The sequence below is a fragment of the Lasioglossum baleicum genome, chromosome 16 (assembly GCF_051020765.1).
Source record: "Lasioglossum baleicum chromosome 16, iyLasBale1, whole genome shotgun sequence".
In the NCBI taxonomy this organism is placed as follows: Eukaryota; Metazoa; Arthropoda; class Insecta; order Hymenoptera; family Halictidae; genus Lasioglossum; species Lasioglossum baleicum.
The window spans coordinates 7,407,150-7,421,861 of record NC_134944.1 but is presented as its reverse complement, the minus strand read 5'-3'; the positions used below and the strand labels follow the sequence as shown (position 1 = coordinate 7,421,861).

At 43.8% G+C, this 14,712-nt stretch overlaps 1 protein-coding gene across 31 annotated transcripts in view; it reads right to left on the bottom strand.

The window, feature by feature from the left end:
- The window catches only part of Shot (dystonin-like protein short stop), a 97,469-nt gene that overhangs the window by 74,452 nt on the left and 8,305 nt on the right, over positions 1-14,712 (bottom strand). For 23 of the 31 annotated variants that reach the window (XM_076441179.1, XM_076441186.1, XM_076441194.1 and 20 more), the window contains exons 3-7: positions 8,803-8,820; positions 7,016-7,075; positions 4,675-4,764; positions 3,061-3,231; positions 1,623-1,637 (exon numbers count right to left, since the gene is read on the bottom strand). In XM_076441179.1, the coding sequence (XP_076297294.1) occupies positions 1,623-1,637; positions 3,061-3,231; positions 4,675-4,764; positions 7,016-7,075; positions 8,803-8,820 (354 nt within the window). The remainder of the gene's footprint in view (positions 1-1,622; positions 1,638-3,060; positions 3,232-4,674; positions 4,765-7,015; positions 7,076-8,802; positions 8,821-14,712) is intronic. The other 8 variants (XM_076441196.1, XM_076441213.1, XM_076441201.1 and 5 more) reach the window with 6 other exon arrangements.

The window sequence follows — 14,712 nt, the reverse complement described above, 5'->3', positions numbered from 1 at the left end:
TGTAAATGAAATACAATGTACTTGAAATACAATGTAATTGAGATACAATATAATTGAAATACAGCTCTCCAAATTATCGCCCAGAACTTCGAGGAAGTGCGATATATTTTTCTGTTCTTCTTTCATATACTTGTTTGCTATCTGTGCGGCGTAGTTTCTATTCCTCGTCCTCGTTCATAATACGTAACGCTAGTTCATGTTTATGGTTGAAATTTAAAAAATTATAACGCAGAAGTTATTTCTGTTCAGGTATTATGAATTTATGAATAATATTGGGTTGGCAAATAAGTTCGTTCGGTTTTTTACAGTGGAATAAATCACAAAAACCGAACGAACTTATTTGCCAATCCAATAAATTCCTTCTGTTTGAAACCTTCGCATGGATTTTTCAACCTCTTCTTACCAATTACTTCATTATTCATTAATTTTTAATTTTAATTTAATCACATCGTAATTCGTGATTAATTTAATTTAATTACAAAGTATTTTATAATTGTACCCCCCAATTGCAATTACGAATTACATTGTAATTTAATTACAATATATTTTGCAATTGTACCCCAATTGCAATTACAAATTACATTGTAATTTAATTGAATGAAGATCTGGATTATCTCAATTACAATGTAATTCAATAACTTTGTAATTATTATATAATTGCTGGAGTGATTCAATTGTAATTCTGCACAACTCTGTTCCGAACCACATTTACACTAATTTTTGTATTATTTTACAATTTTGTATATACAAAAGAAATTTCCTTGAAGAGCTACGTGAAACTACTAATAATTATTTTATCAAAATCTGCTGACCCGCAGCACCTTTTTCTACCATTTATTATTTTAGCTTATAGATTAAATACACTCAAACAATATGAATAGCAAAGAAAAATCTAAAAACTCTTCCAACTTCTAGGATGCTAGAACCGAAACAGACCAGAGAACAATCGGCGCGGTTTGTTTGAAAAATTTAGTATTCATTGTTCTACGACAATTTGCAGTATGTATTTGTTCCGATGCGTTATCGTGCCAGATAAAGGAATGACATCATTGTCATTCGGTGCGATTCACACGTGAGGTAACAGTCTAAACTTTGCATTAATTACCTCATAATCTGGCGAATTTCTTCGTTACTCATTTTAACGAGCGTTCATAAATTCTTCTAATCTTCCCACTGTGTTTGAACTCTGCACTTTGAGGCAATTGTCACTTAAATTATGTATTTATCGAGTATTTACGGAAATGAGTAAGTACTATAATTGTCAGTCGAGTGCTTCACGTTCATTGAAGCTTGCGGAAGAATTGTGTTTTTTTTTAGAGGGAAGGGTTATATTGTATTGTTAGAGTTGTAATCCTTTGATAGCCTGAATATAATTGCAGTGTTTCAGTCAGGATAGAACGTCTAATGATTAAGATTCGTTTTGTAATCGACACGACCCACGGGCAGACGAGCGGACCGATGGATCGCGATCTACCATCGAGCGCCATCTACCATGCCCGATCGGTTCCCGCGGTCGATAAAGAGATCTACGCGGCCTCATTCTTCTCGATCATGAGTTCCCTTCGTTTCACCGTCTGTGAAACGTTTTTGGGAATCACTACGTAAAAATGGAGGGAACTTACCTTGCGTCGCCAGCTCTGCGGCGCGAAACAAAACAAAAAATACATCATTAGACAGATGCATCGTGATCGATATGGGTAACAGGATCATATATCAATTTCTCCAGAAAGAAATTTCGACCACGCGATCTTTCGAATAAATGAATCCCTTGCACTAGAAACAACCGTCGATCACTAAACGTTTATGTTATTAACCCTCCGTCTGCAACCTGAGTCGTTTTTCTTTACAATATCTAGTTTTGTCCATTAAAGCTTGGAACATCCGTTCCAACAATTAAAATAGGGACTTCAGTAAAAGCCTAGAACAGTAAACGAATTAATCGTAAACAGAAACAAGCTGGTATGCAGAAGGCGTCGATAAAAATAAGGTTTCAGACGGAGAGTGAATTTTTGTTGTCGTCGATATGTACAGGGTGTCCCACATAACACTTTTCACGATTTTTCAAGTACCTGCGATAATCTGATAAAAGAATATTTCAAACGAAAGTTGATCAGTTTTCGATTGCAATAAAAAGAAGTTTTCTTTTTTAGTATTATCGAGGCCACCTTCATTTTTTAAAATGGCACTTGGTATTTTTGACTTGACAGTGACCATGACCTTCGGAAGACCTTGAAGTACCATTTTAAAAAGATGAAGGTGGCCTTGGCAATAATTAAAAAGAAAATTTTCGAACTCTTTTCATTGCAATGTATAGCCAATCGAAGACTGATCGACTTTTGTTTAAAATATTTTTTGTCAGATTATCGCACTTAATTGAAAAATCGTGAAAAGTGTTACGTGGGACACACTGTATACATATACAGGGTGTCCTAAAAGTGAAAGAGGTGATTCCTCAGGTAATTTGAAGTAACTTTTTCCTTTGCGAAAATGCTATCCATGGCTTCCTTCAGGAGTTATTAACGAAAAACAATCAGAGCGCGGTTACGACACGCCCCTCCGAGCGTATTGGGCGAGCTGGACCCCGCCCCTTGTAACCGCGCCCCAATTGGTCCGTGTTTTTCATTAATAACTGCTCAACTAAGCCGCGGAGGACATTTTCGCAAAGGAAAAAGTTACTTGCAATGACTTCGGGAATCAGCTCGTTCAAGAAAATACAACATTTTTGGAAGTTCAATATTAATTATTGTAAAATAAAGCGCAAGGGATTAGCCGGTATATCGCGCTTGTTCCGTTTCGCCGAGAGCATAGAGAACGCTTTTGTCGATGAGAGAGACAGAGAGTAGGTGAGAGAGAGCGTGGGAGAGCATGGAAAGCTCGATGCGTTATCGTCGCTTATCGTCCGATAATTAATTATCGCGATTCGAAAGGCGAACCAAGTCTGTGTGCGTCGAGAGACAAGTGCATCGCACACGCCAGGAGAATTGCATTCTCGAGCGAGCTTAAGCTCCGTGGAGAACGACTAGATTTTATTCCTATTGTCAATTCGTGGAGGATACTCACCTGGAAGTGCAGTATTATGGTCCATATCAAGCCGAGGGTCAGCTTCGGATTACCGTCGACGATATCCTCCGCGCGGATATTCACCAGCTTGATCTTCTTGTATCGAAGAAAGTCAAGGGCCATTTGCACGTTCTGCAGCATGTGGAAACGCATCCGACCTCTTTCCCGCGGCTAAAAACAAGACACAGTTAATCTCGGTAAAACGTTAAACATTTAGACTGTTCAATTATCTTCGAAACCCTCCGATATACGTTTTCATTTTTTTAGTAATTGTTCGATTGCGGATTTTATGCCATATTGGTCAAATACAGAACTGTGAAAAGATACTAGACAAATTTTCCTAGTAATATTATGTAACACGTATTTTTATATAATTTTAGTTTTTCAGAATTGACTGGAGAAATTTTTATTTTGCATGAAGATTTGTAGGAATAATTGTTAATGTAGGATTACACGCAAAATATTAGACACATTGATATAGTTTCCGGATTAATTGTATTTAAGATTTGTCCCCCCACTCTCTACCTTCCCCTTCCATGGTGTACGTGCTCCCTCCCCTCATCTGGCGACGCGTACAACCCTCGCTTCACGAAAAGAATCCAGTGAACGCGAGTGGCAAGCTGAAATGTTATCTCCCCTTCGTTTTCAAGATAAATTATTTTCGTCATTAAATAGTGTTCGATTACACCCGTGATTCTACTTGGTCCGATTTCCTCGAATGAAATCCGAGCTATCCGCGATTAACACTACACCTACCGAGCTTTCCAAGTAGCCGGGGTACACGTTGCTTCGTAAAAATAATCAAGTAAGATCAAATTTAATTGAACTTCGTGCGGTTCATATTATTCGGTTGGCAAAAAAATAATTTCGGTATCTTATGGTGAAATAAAACCGAATTTTTTTATTCAAACGATGAACTTTAATCAATAGAATATTTTCTCATTTATTCTTTTCCGAAAAAGATCATCGAACAAAAGGGAAAATATCTTATTCATTAACAATGTTCGTTCATTAACAAAAAAACAGTCAAATTAATGTTATACACTTCGTTGTTTAAAGTCATAGTAGAATGTATAATTTTCAGAGAATCTGTGACTTTCTTCGGCTAAACTGTTTTAATAATTCAAAATTGGGTACGTTGCATTTAATAAAACTTTCGAACAAGGAAGGTAAGCAATATTAAGGCTGTATTTCATCTTAGAATACCGAAATTGCTTTCTTGCCGACCCAATGTAATATTGCTCTACTAAATACAGTTATTTAATCGTTTACCACGAAAGCATCTTTACAATTTCAATAATTATGCGTGATAGGTTTAGAGTTAATCACTCCCTAACTCGATGATAAGGAGATTGCGAAGGGCGCGAGAGCTTCTAGTAAATGCCGGCAGGTACCGGGAGTAATAACGAATCCATCGACGAGTTTTTAATCGAGGTCAAGTGGGCCCCACCCCCTCGGTTACATAACGAGCAGCCTCCCCCAAGCAGTGAGGGTTCAGCGAAAGCATTGCCAAGTCTCCGGGCATGACCGGAATACAGTATATCACCGAGTATAGTGCACGGCAATACGGTACGCTGTGTATGCAACGTGAATGCAAGGTTGCGGAACACTTACGAGATGCTCGCCCGAGAGAACCTCCAGCAGGGAAATGAGGTTGTGCCCGTCCCGCAGGTCTTCGAACAAATCTCCGACATGTCTGCTGGCCTGTAACAACGATTTCACGGGTCAGAGAGCTGGCTAATTCAATTCCGACTCGTTCGATCGAAAGGAACAATCTCTTTACCAAAAATGTACACGTTTTGTCTCTCTGCGACAATTCGGGAATTACATCTACAACGTAAAAGTTACATGTACACACTACACACACACACACAGAGACACTGAGACAGGAGGATAGTGAGAAGCCGAAGAGCTCTTCAGAATTTTTAAGGGAACTCGTATTGAACGCAGAACTGGATTTATTCGGAGAGCTTGCAACCCTTTCAAGGGGCTGTTTTCACCCTCTGCGAAAAAATATACACTACTGTGCAGAAGGAAGAAGCACCCGGCCATTTTTAATAGAAAAGCGTAGAAAATCAATTAAGAACACAGTAATTTAATATGGATTGATACTTTAAATCAAATGCAATAAATCAATCATTGTACAATACAAATTTCTCAGGGACCAGAAATAACAGTTATTCTAAAATTTTCTACGATAAAGATCGTTGATACAAAGTTGATTATTATTGAAATTGAAGATAATCTACACAAAATATAAAGAAAAAAATTAAAAGACAGAATGATTAAAAAATATCGATTTTTATACTTTTTGGTTATATAATGTAACAGTTATTCAAAAAATTGGTTCCTCCTCGATAACTGTTATCGATGGGAGAAGTTCATTTCGACCGTTCATAAAAGTTATCGATGATCGAATATTTCTTTTCACTTGCTCCTAATAATTTATTGATGAGAAAATTAATTTTGGTTGCTCATTTAATTATGGAGTTGTCTATACTTCTTCAGATGAAGCAAGCCTGTGAAATTCATTGAGAAGGTTTCGTACAACAAGACGAATCAACAGACCACAAGAACAACACAAAATCTGTTTTTGATTGTCACCTTAAATCTTGATTGTAGCAATTACTTTTGCGAATAAAAATTTTATGAAATAACTGATTGTCTACCATTTGAAAGTTGTACTATTTAATAATAACTATTACACAAATTTCCTTCATTAATAACTGTTATGAGCGATCGAAAGAAACTTCTCCCATCGAATAACTGTTATCAGCGATCGAAATAAATTTATCTCAACAACATTTACCACAAAGAGAACAAATGTTCAGTTACTTACAATCCTTATTTGTAACCATTACGATTTTAGTCGATGAAATACTTGTTATTCTATGACTGTTTTTCTTTTTGGTTGTAACAGTTATGGTCCCTGTAATTTCTACATGAAGATATTGTTTGTCATTATGTCTTACAATTATACTGGATGCTTCTTTCTTTCGCACAGTAGTGTATACATGTTGAAACGTTCTTTCATGGTCTGTACCGTGCGCGAGTTCCATTAAAATTGGAGGCATTCGGCTCTTCCCAGCGAACTAACGGAGGATGCAGGTGAGAGCAGGCAAACTCGTGAAACGTGCAGAGAGAGAGAGAGAGGAGAGACTACAGGATACAGGGAGAGCTGTGGCCAGGTATGCGAGAGTATTTCGGAGCTGGCGATATCGCGTGCTACGCGGAAATAAACGTGTTCTTCGGCGCGTCACGTGCGAACGCCGCGGAATCCACGAGCGTCAAACCGCCCGTTAAACTTTAAATGCGTTCCCAACGAGATAAGCCGGAATCGTGAGGTGACCGGGTAATTCGCCCCGAGCAATTACCGATTTAAGCTGCGGTCGTGCTGGAAGCTATTTTTCTGTGACGCGGCTTTCGACGCGTCTCGAGGTCGATGCTAAAAACTTCTTAATCTTAAAAAATTCTTCTTTCGACCACTGAACAATTAGTTGACTACATAAAGTAGGCATAATTTTTTTGAAGAAGTCGGAATTACAGAATAAAATACTAAAAGTTGTGTTCGCAATTTTCCTGTGTGGTCCTGTATTGAAAATTGTAAAAAGTACGTTCTGTGGACCCGTGTCAATTTATTCTGCTTTCAATGCGTTTCGAACTCGGTGCTTAAAATTAATCAATCTTAAAAAGATCGTCGTCCTTCTAAAAGTGAGGGACTGTATAAGGAAAATTGCAATGTCGAGAATGCGATAGTTCGAAGAAGACGGAGAGATCGCGATTGGATTCCTTTCGCGTTCAAGGATCCGCTCGCGGACAAAGGATGGAGGATCGGGAAGGAATTACTTGTGACTCGGTCGGCAAACTAGGACACACACGGTGGTCTCGGTGCATGCGTAAAATTCCTGGTAATATCGGCAAAACGGGTCGACAGCGACACCTGCCGTGGACTTACAGTGGGGGAACAGCATGGCTGGTTGTTCACAAGGACGCACACGTGCAGACACGTGTAAGTCTGAAAAAAACGTCGATTGAGAAATCGATATACATATTTATATCGACCAGCGGATGTATCGGTTCGTTTTCCGCGTGCCTCCGTTTTTCGGTCCGCGACCGAGAGTAGTGGCTCGCCCAAATCCTATAACCGCCATGCTAACTACAGTAAATCCTCTATAAACGCAAAAGCCTCGGGGAGGTACCTTTGCAAAATTCGTAGACGGACACTATCTTTTTGAGCTTCAAAGGCCGAGCCGAGCGTAGAGAAGGAAGCGACTGCGACTCTCCGCGTCTCTTTCTTTCCCATACGCTGTCCTTCCTTGCGCCCGAAACGTTTATCGTCAATTACACCACTAAATACAGTTGAAATTATATCGTGTTTGGTATCATTTTGCATCAGAAAAATGCCAGGAATATGTTGCTGAAAGTTCCATAAAAAAATAATGAAAAATAAAGGAGATTAAATATTGGTGTTACATATACGCGAGCCGAGGTCAGATTACCACAGTGGAGGGGATATATTTTTGCGGTTATCGTGTACAGCCTTTTTGCGTTTATAGAGGATTTACTGTAGACAGGTACTACGGCTAGCAGAGAGTCGCGATTCGACTGCACTCTCTGCCAGGAGGTTCCGTGATCCACTACCGTCGGTCGTGTGGACGAGTGGTCCTTGAACCATGCAATTCTAAGAGACGCTTTCGTCGTCATCGGTCGCTTCAGCCCTCTCAGGAAGATTATCATAGTCTAAAGCGGGCCCATACAGGGCTAAATATTAGTAGCTTCATAAAAATAAGGCTACTCCTCTGCTAAATTTATTTAATTGTGAAATAAAAAATCTAGAACCGGTCATTTGATCGGTGGTGGTAAATTTAGTGTTAAATTCGAGCACTGTTCTAGCCCCGTCAAAATCCGGGGCAAGGAAACGTCTACACAGGCAGGAGCTAGATTTTTGGGGAATATGGCATTTAGGCTAGAGGGAAATTGCCCTATGGGGCACTGACCTAGCTCCGTTAAAATCCAGGTCTGGGCAACTTGCGGCTCGCTAGCCACGGATGACTCTTCTCCACCACACAGTAACGCGAGCTACTAAAATAATTAACCTTTACCTAACCGAATAGTTAACCCTTTGCACTCCAGCCTAGTTACTCATATAGTACTCCAACAACTCCAGCACTATATTAGTTACAAGTGTATATATATTTAAAAAATACGGTTGCTGCAATAAAACGAAATATTTATTCCTCAGCTACATTATATAAAACAAGTTCAAGTTTATAAATCCTCAACAAAATGAGAATTTTATGTTTTAAGTTCATATTTCGAATGTCGTATTATCGGCGACAACGGAGTGCAAAGGGTTAATAGTGGGGGAACCGGTACACTGGTGGTGGGGGTAGTGAAACGACAGTAGGAAAGATGTTGCCCCAGGCCTGGTCTAAACAATGACTTGTTTTCTATATTATACAATCGGGCACAGAATTAAGTGAACACTCTTTGACACTAAACCTAGCGTATCAACCCATTTTTCATCCAGGACATCATTTTCGAAAACTGAAGAGGTTAGGCCCAATTTGTAAAGGGTGTTCACTTCATTTTGTAGTCAATATGGGGCTCGAAATTCGGCAGAAGCGTCCGATGACCTAAACGGGACTAGTCTTTCGAGAAAGAATCAGGCTACGATCTAATTCGCGGACCACTCGTCCTAATTAATGCAGGAACCGGATGCGAACACTGCTGGATCCATACCTTGACGTACTTCCAGTGCTGCGGCAAGCGTGCGGGGACAAAAACAGAACATGTACAGAACAACCACGACTCGGTCGGGGTCTTCATCTCGTAATGTATCTTATGTAATCAGAGAATTCCTCGGAGAGGAACAATCGGCGCGTTGTCGCGAGCCGGGGCCGAGAGCCGGGATGCTACTATTCCTCTTTCAATCGGTCTCTCTCTCTCTCTCTCTCCGGGCGTTGCGGCGTCGGACGAGCAAAAGAGAGTAAAAGCGAAACGAAAGTAAAAACGGCCGAGTAGAAACAGAGATCGAATACACGGCGTCACGGTATGTTTTTGCCCGGCTCGGGACAACGACCGATGATCGTCGGCTCGAAATCTCGCGTAGCCGCCATGATCGATCGAGCGCAGAAATGGCTGTCTCGCGCGCCGCTTGTGAATGGCGGTCGAAAAAGTGAATGGTTTCGAACGGTTTCCTATGATCAATCGGTTTTGCAGCGCCCCGCCTGTCGGTGTTGAGCAATCGGGCTCTCTCTCGACGGCTAATTTTGGTGCGCAGTCATTGGCTACCCGGAATACCTGATTACTCACCCAGAGTACCCAGGTAATTAGCCCCGTGCACACGTCGGCGACGAGTCCGACTCGTCACGGATCCCAGAGCATACAATGACGTAACTCGCTTTAAGGATTTTATGCATTTATGGTGATCGTAAACTTCTCGCGGACCTCGTTAGATTCTTCGCGAGCCTAATGAGCTGCGACCGGCTGCGGATTGCCCTACGGTGCACTGATCTGGCTCCGTTGGCATTAGAGGCAGAGGAACGCGTATAATAGGAGGAGCTGGATTTTTAGAGGGTGTGGAATCTTAACGGGGCAGAGAATGCCCTATGGAGCACTGGCTTGGCCCCGTCAAAATCCAAGGCAGGGAAACGCTTACACAGGGAGGAGCTAAATTTTGGAGGGATATAGAATCTAATCGGGAGAAAGATGCCCTACGCGGCTTGACTCCGTCAAAATCCAGAGCAGGGGAACGCCTACACAGGGAGGAGCTAGATTTTTACGGAATACAGCATTTAAGCTACAGGAAAATTGCCCTACAGAGCACTGTTCTGGCAACGTCAAAGTCCAGAGCAGATTTGTGCAGGATGTAGAATTTAAGCAGAGATCATCCAACATTGGCCTTGGCTCCGATGGAGGGCCACAAAGCCACGCCCCCTCGGGGCACTCAATAGAGAGGGAGCAGGATATACGGAGGATGCCAGTGTTCTCGATGCCCAACGTGTTCATAGCGCAAGGCCCTGGCCAGGAAACGGCAACAAGAAGCTCTCTAAATTCTCGGGAGGCCGTCCACGCGTGTGTCTGTTTTCGGTGTGGCTCATAGATCACCGCCTCGAGCCGTGTACCCGCGATCCATCAACGGTCGAAAATCGTCGGTTGGTCGGTTGGGCGGCGGGACGTCTTTATTCAACAGAATGGAATCCACGGACGTCTCTATGTTACTTCAGCGGACCATTTCCTGGCACGGACGTTACGCAATGGCGGCGATGCGTCATGCCCAACCATGCACTCACTCTCGAGCGATCGCTGTCAGTTTTTCCCCACCCTGCTATGCAACATCTCCAGAGACCGGCTGGTTAACTGACTGACTGACTGACTGACTGACTGGCTGACTGGTTGGCTAGCTGTCGCACGCCTAACTGCCTACCTGGCCACCTACTTACCGGGCAAGAGGTGGTAAATCGGGAACGTCGTCCGCAGGAGAACGTTTCCGAATAAGGTCAGAGTTACGAGAGGAAAGGTGGGCGCGCGTGAGCGCGGAATCGAACAGGTAGGCAGCCAGCCAGCCGCGCAGAACCAGTACCGGGCGACAAGCAAGCACGCAGTACCGTTCGCCGTATTTCCCCTGGAATCCATTACCGGAGAGGACCGAGTCCGAGCTCGCAGTCGCGTCGCGTGTGCAACACCAACGCCGAAAGAGAAAACGAAAACGAGCTTGCCGACGCACGAATTGCCCCGTTGGGCGTTGCTCCGGCCCCAGGGAAATCGAGGCCGACGGGGAACACGCCCACTTGAGACTGGGCACGCCTGTTCTGCATAGAAAGCGAGAACACAAGGATTGTAGAAGAATAGGAGATGCGGAATTTTGGCAGGGCGTGGACGAAAAGTTCACCGAGTTGAAGGAATCTGAGAGCCATCGGGCCACGCCCATTACGCAGAGAGAGATTGGTTTTATGAAAATTGCCCTGAATTTGACGAAATTGGAAGTCAGGGAGCCACGCCCAGTCGGGCGCCACACCTATTATGCGGAGAGAGAATAGCAAGAGTCTCTGGAGCTAAATTTATAGAGAATATTGAATCCAAGATAGTTATGACGACACGCCCACTGAGAGAAAGACCACGCCTACTGAAGAGGAAGAGTAGACGTTCATCATCGAAGCTAGATTTTGACTATAAAAGTCCAGAGTAGGAATATGCAGAGATCGCCCGATTTAGCACAGAAATAGGTTCTTGGGAGCTGCGAATCCACGCCCACTTACGACAGAACACGCCCACCCTACAAACAAAGGGCAAAAGTGCTCCGGAGGGCCGAGAGGCGTTGAAAGCAGAAATTTCTTCGGGAAAAGCTTGTGCACTGGGTCAGAGAACGCGGAAGAACGTTTCGAAGAGCGAAAGAGGGTAGATAGCGGAGGCGGCGAGCGTGAGTAAGGGGTGAGTAATGCGGTCTCGATAGGCGCCGCTCGAAACGGCGCGCGACGACTAACACAGGAAGAAAATGAGCCTCGATAACCCTCGAAATGCCATTCGAGTTATGCTCGCGCCGCTTACGAACCGCTTCAGCCTCGCCTCTCTCTCTTTCTCTCCTTTCCTCTCTCACTCTCGTTCCGTCTTTCCTTTCTCCCCGGTTACTCCTCTGCATACGGCATACTGGTTGTCGAGTAACGAGAAAGCCTCGCGGAGAATTTATCCCGGGCTCTGATCGACGAGCACCGGTGCGCGCGCTCTTCTATTTCTCGTTACTCCCGGTGTCGCGAGATGATCCATCGATCGTGTCGCTAGCCTGGCTTGATATTCCGATTCCGAAAACGGAAGCAGGAGCCGCGTCATCGGCGCAAACCGACGAACAGTTTCGTTGGAGTTCGTTGAAGGATCAAGGCTAACGCGTCTCGAGTTGCGAGAATTGTTCGCGGTCGCGCGCCGTGTCGTCGACGTCCGTTCTCTTCGTCATCGTAGATTGTAGATAGATAAAGAGAACAGAGAGCAAAGAGGACGCGACGAGTTTCGTCGGCGTCCAAATCGTCACTGGCATCAACGCTGTCGTTTTTTCCGTCTTGCGTATGCTCGACGGCCGACCCCAACGCAGAACAGTGGCGACGGTTGTTCGGTAGCGATACTCGGAATCTTGTTAATCGATCTCACAACCTACCAACGGGGAACTAAAGGGGAATCAACGCCGTCGCTCCCGAAAACCCACACTCGTCACGTTGTGCGTCGGCGTCGTTCGAAACGCGGGGCGATGACTTACGTTAGGACGATCCAGATAACGGAATCACAGAAATTCTACGGGAGAAACTGCTGCACCGAGTCGATGAATACAGCCCACCGTCTTGACCCTTCGCGGTCTAACCTGTTTCCTCTCTATTTTAGGTCAGAATTTGCTACTAAATTGATTGTACAATGTATTTCTTAAACATTGTAGAGCCTCTGGGAAAAATTGCAGGTCGCCAAAAAAACTTGTAGGACCTCCAAGAAAAATCAGGACCTCCGAGATAAATTGCAGACTTCATAAAAAAATGCAGAGCCTCCAAGAAAAATTGTAGGACCTTGAACGAAAATTGTAGGACCTCGAAGGAAAATTGTAGGACCTCGAAGGAAAATCACAGGACCTCGAAGAAAAATCACAGGACCTCGAAGGAAATCGTAGGACCTCGAAGCAAAATCGTAGGACCTTAAAAGAAAACCGTAGGACCTCGAAGGAAAACCGTAGGACCTCGAAGGAAAACCGTAGGACCTCGAAGGAAAATCGTAGGACCTCGAAGGAAAATCACAGGACCTCGAAGAAAAATCATAGGACCTCGAAGGAAATCGTAGGACCTCGAAGCAAAATCGTAGGACCTCAAAAGAAAATCGTAGGACCTCAAAAGAAAACCGTAGGACCTCGAAGGAAAATCGTAGGACCTCGAAGAGAAACTATAGAACCTCGATGGAAAATCATAGGACCTCGAAGGGAAAGCACAGGACCTCGAAGGAAATTCATAAAACCTCCGAGAAAAATTGCAATCCCTAAAAAAATGAGAGATCCATCAAGAAAAATTGTAGGATCTCAGAGGAAAATTGTAGCATCGCCGAGAAAAATTGCAATCTCCAAAAAAAATTGTAGGAACCCCGAGAAAAATTATAGAGCCTCCAAGAAAAATTGTAGGATCACCGAGGAAAATTGTAGGACCGCCGAGAAAAATTGGAGAGCCTCCAAAGAAAAATTGTAGGGCCTCGAAGAAAAATCGTAGGCCCCCGAAAAAAATTGTGGGACCTCCCAGCAAAATGGCAGTACCTCTAGGAAAAATAGCAAATCCTCCAAGACCGATTGTAGAACGTCATAACGGATTGCGGAGGCGCAAGAAGCACCCTTTTACTCAGCAGTTCCAGCAGTTTGCTAGGTGTGCGTGAACGTTCGCGGACCCAAAGTGCGTAACCACTTGGCTCGGCCGCGCCACTTATCCAGAACAAGCGTTGGAACAGGTTGCGGATGTGTTTGGGCTCGATCTCGTCGATTTCCTCGATTCTCACCCACTCGGTTTCCTCGTCGCGTTGCCTTCTATAGCCGCGCGTGAAATACCCTCACCTGGAAGGGAGCTGGACACACTCTGCCCACGCGGTCGTCCTACATGCACACGTCTGCACATGTTCACGCCCACCCACGCGTGTATACCTGTAGAACAGGGTTGATGGAAGGTGTTCGTTGTATCGTATCGAAGTGCGGAGAGTTGGATACACAGCAGCACGGTTACGAAACAGCTGGTTGTCCCGGGCGTTGCGCACCGTTGCGCTCGCACCTATCAGGTGTTTCGATACTCTCTCGCCTCGCCTCGTTGCGATTCGATTCGACTTACCGTGGCCTCCTGGCCGTCCGTCTAAGGTCGGTCTAAAATTAGTCTCGCTCGATATTTCGAAGGAAGGGCCGCCGCTAACGCGGACTTCGCGGAACAACGCCGTAACTCGCTCAACCCGATTCGCCCCTAGCGGATATCATACTTCAACGATGGATTACGACCGAGTAAACGCTGATCCGTGTTAAACGGACGGAGCTCGACGTCGTAACTCGCTGCACCCCCGACCGTCGGACCACACACCGTTCGAAACCACTGGAGTCTCAGGGAAATACCACGCTGATCTACAGCTGGCGACTCTTTGACTGCCGATTCGTAATAAAAGCTCGTGGCTCATCTGTAACCCTCGTTTCTTAACACTTTATCTGCCGGTAGCCTATTAATAAGCTTTTCAATAATTGTGCTGCACCAAATGACAGCTTGAAAATCTTCTTTTACACAACAATCCCGAAGGAAACTACTGGATTTTGTTATTGAGGAACATGAAGGATTCTTTTAAAAAATCCTCGGTCATGAACCGCGACTTTCAACAATTATGGAATAATCATCGGTAGGTAAATGTGTTAAGGTATGAGTACATTGGACCTGCGACAGAAAATGAGAGATTGATACGTATAAATTCTATAATTATATAAATACTTATAGTGGAAGCGTTCACGATAATGATTGTCTTATCCTCTCTTATCTTCTAACAAGGGAATGACCCCAAGCGTCCGACTGCGATTTTGATAATTTTTTGTGAGATGATGCTATGTATATGGATCCCTAATTATGCATGCAAAATATTAGGTGTAGTTACTCGATAGTTTTAAAGATATAAACA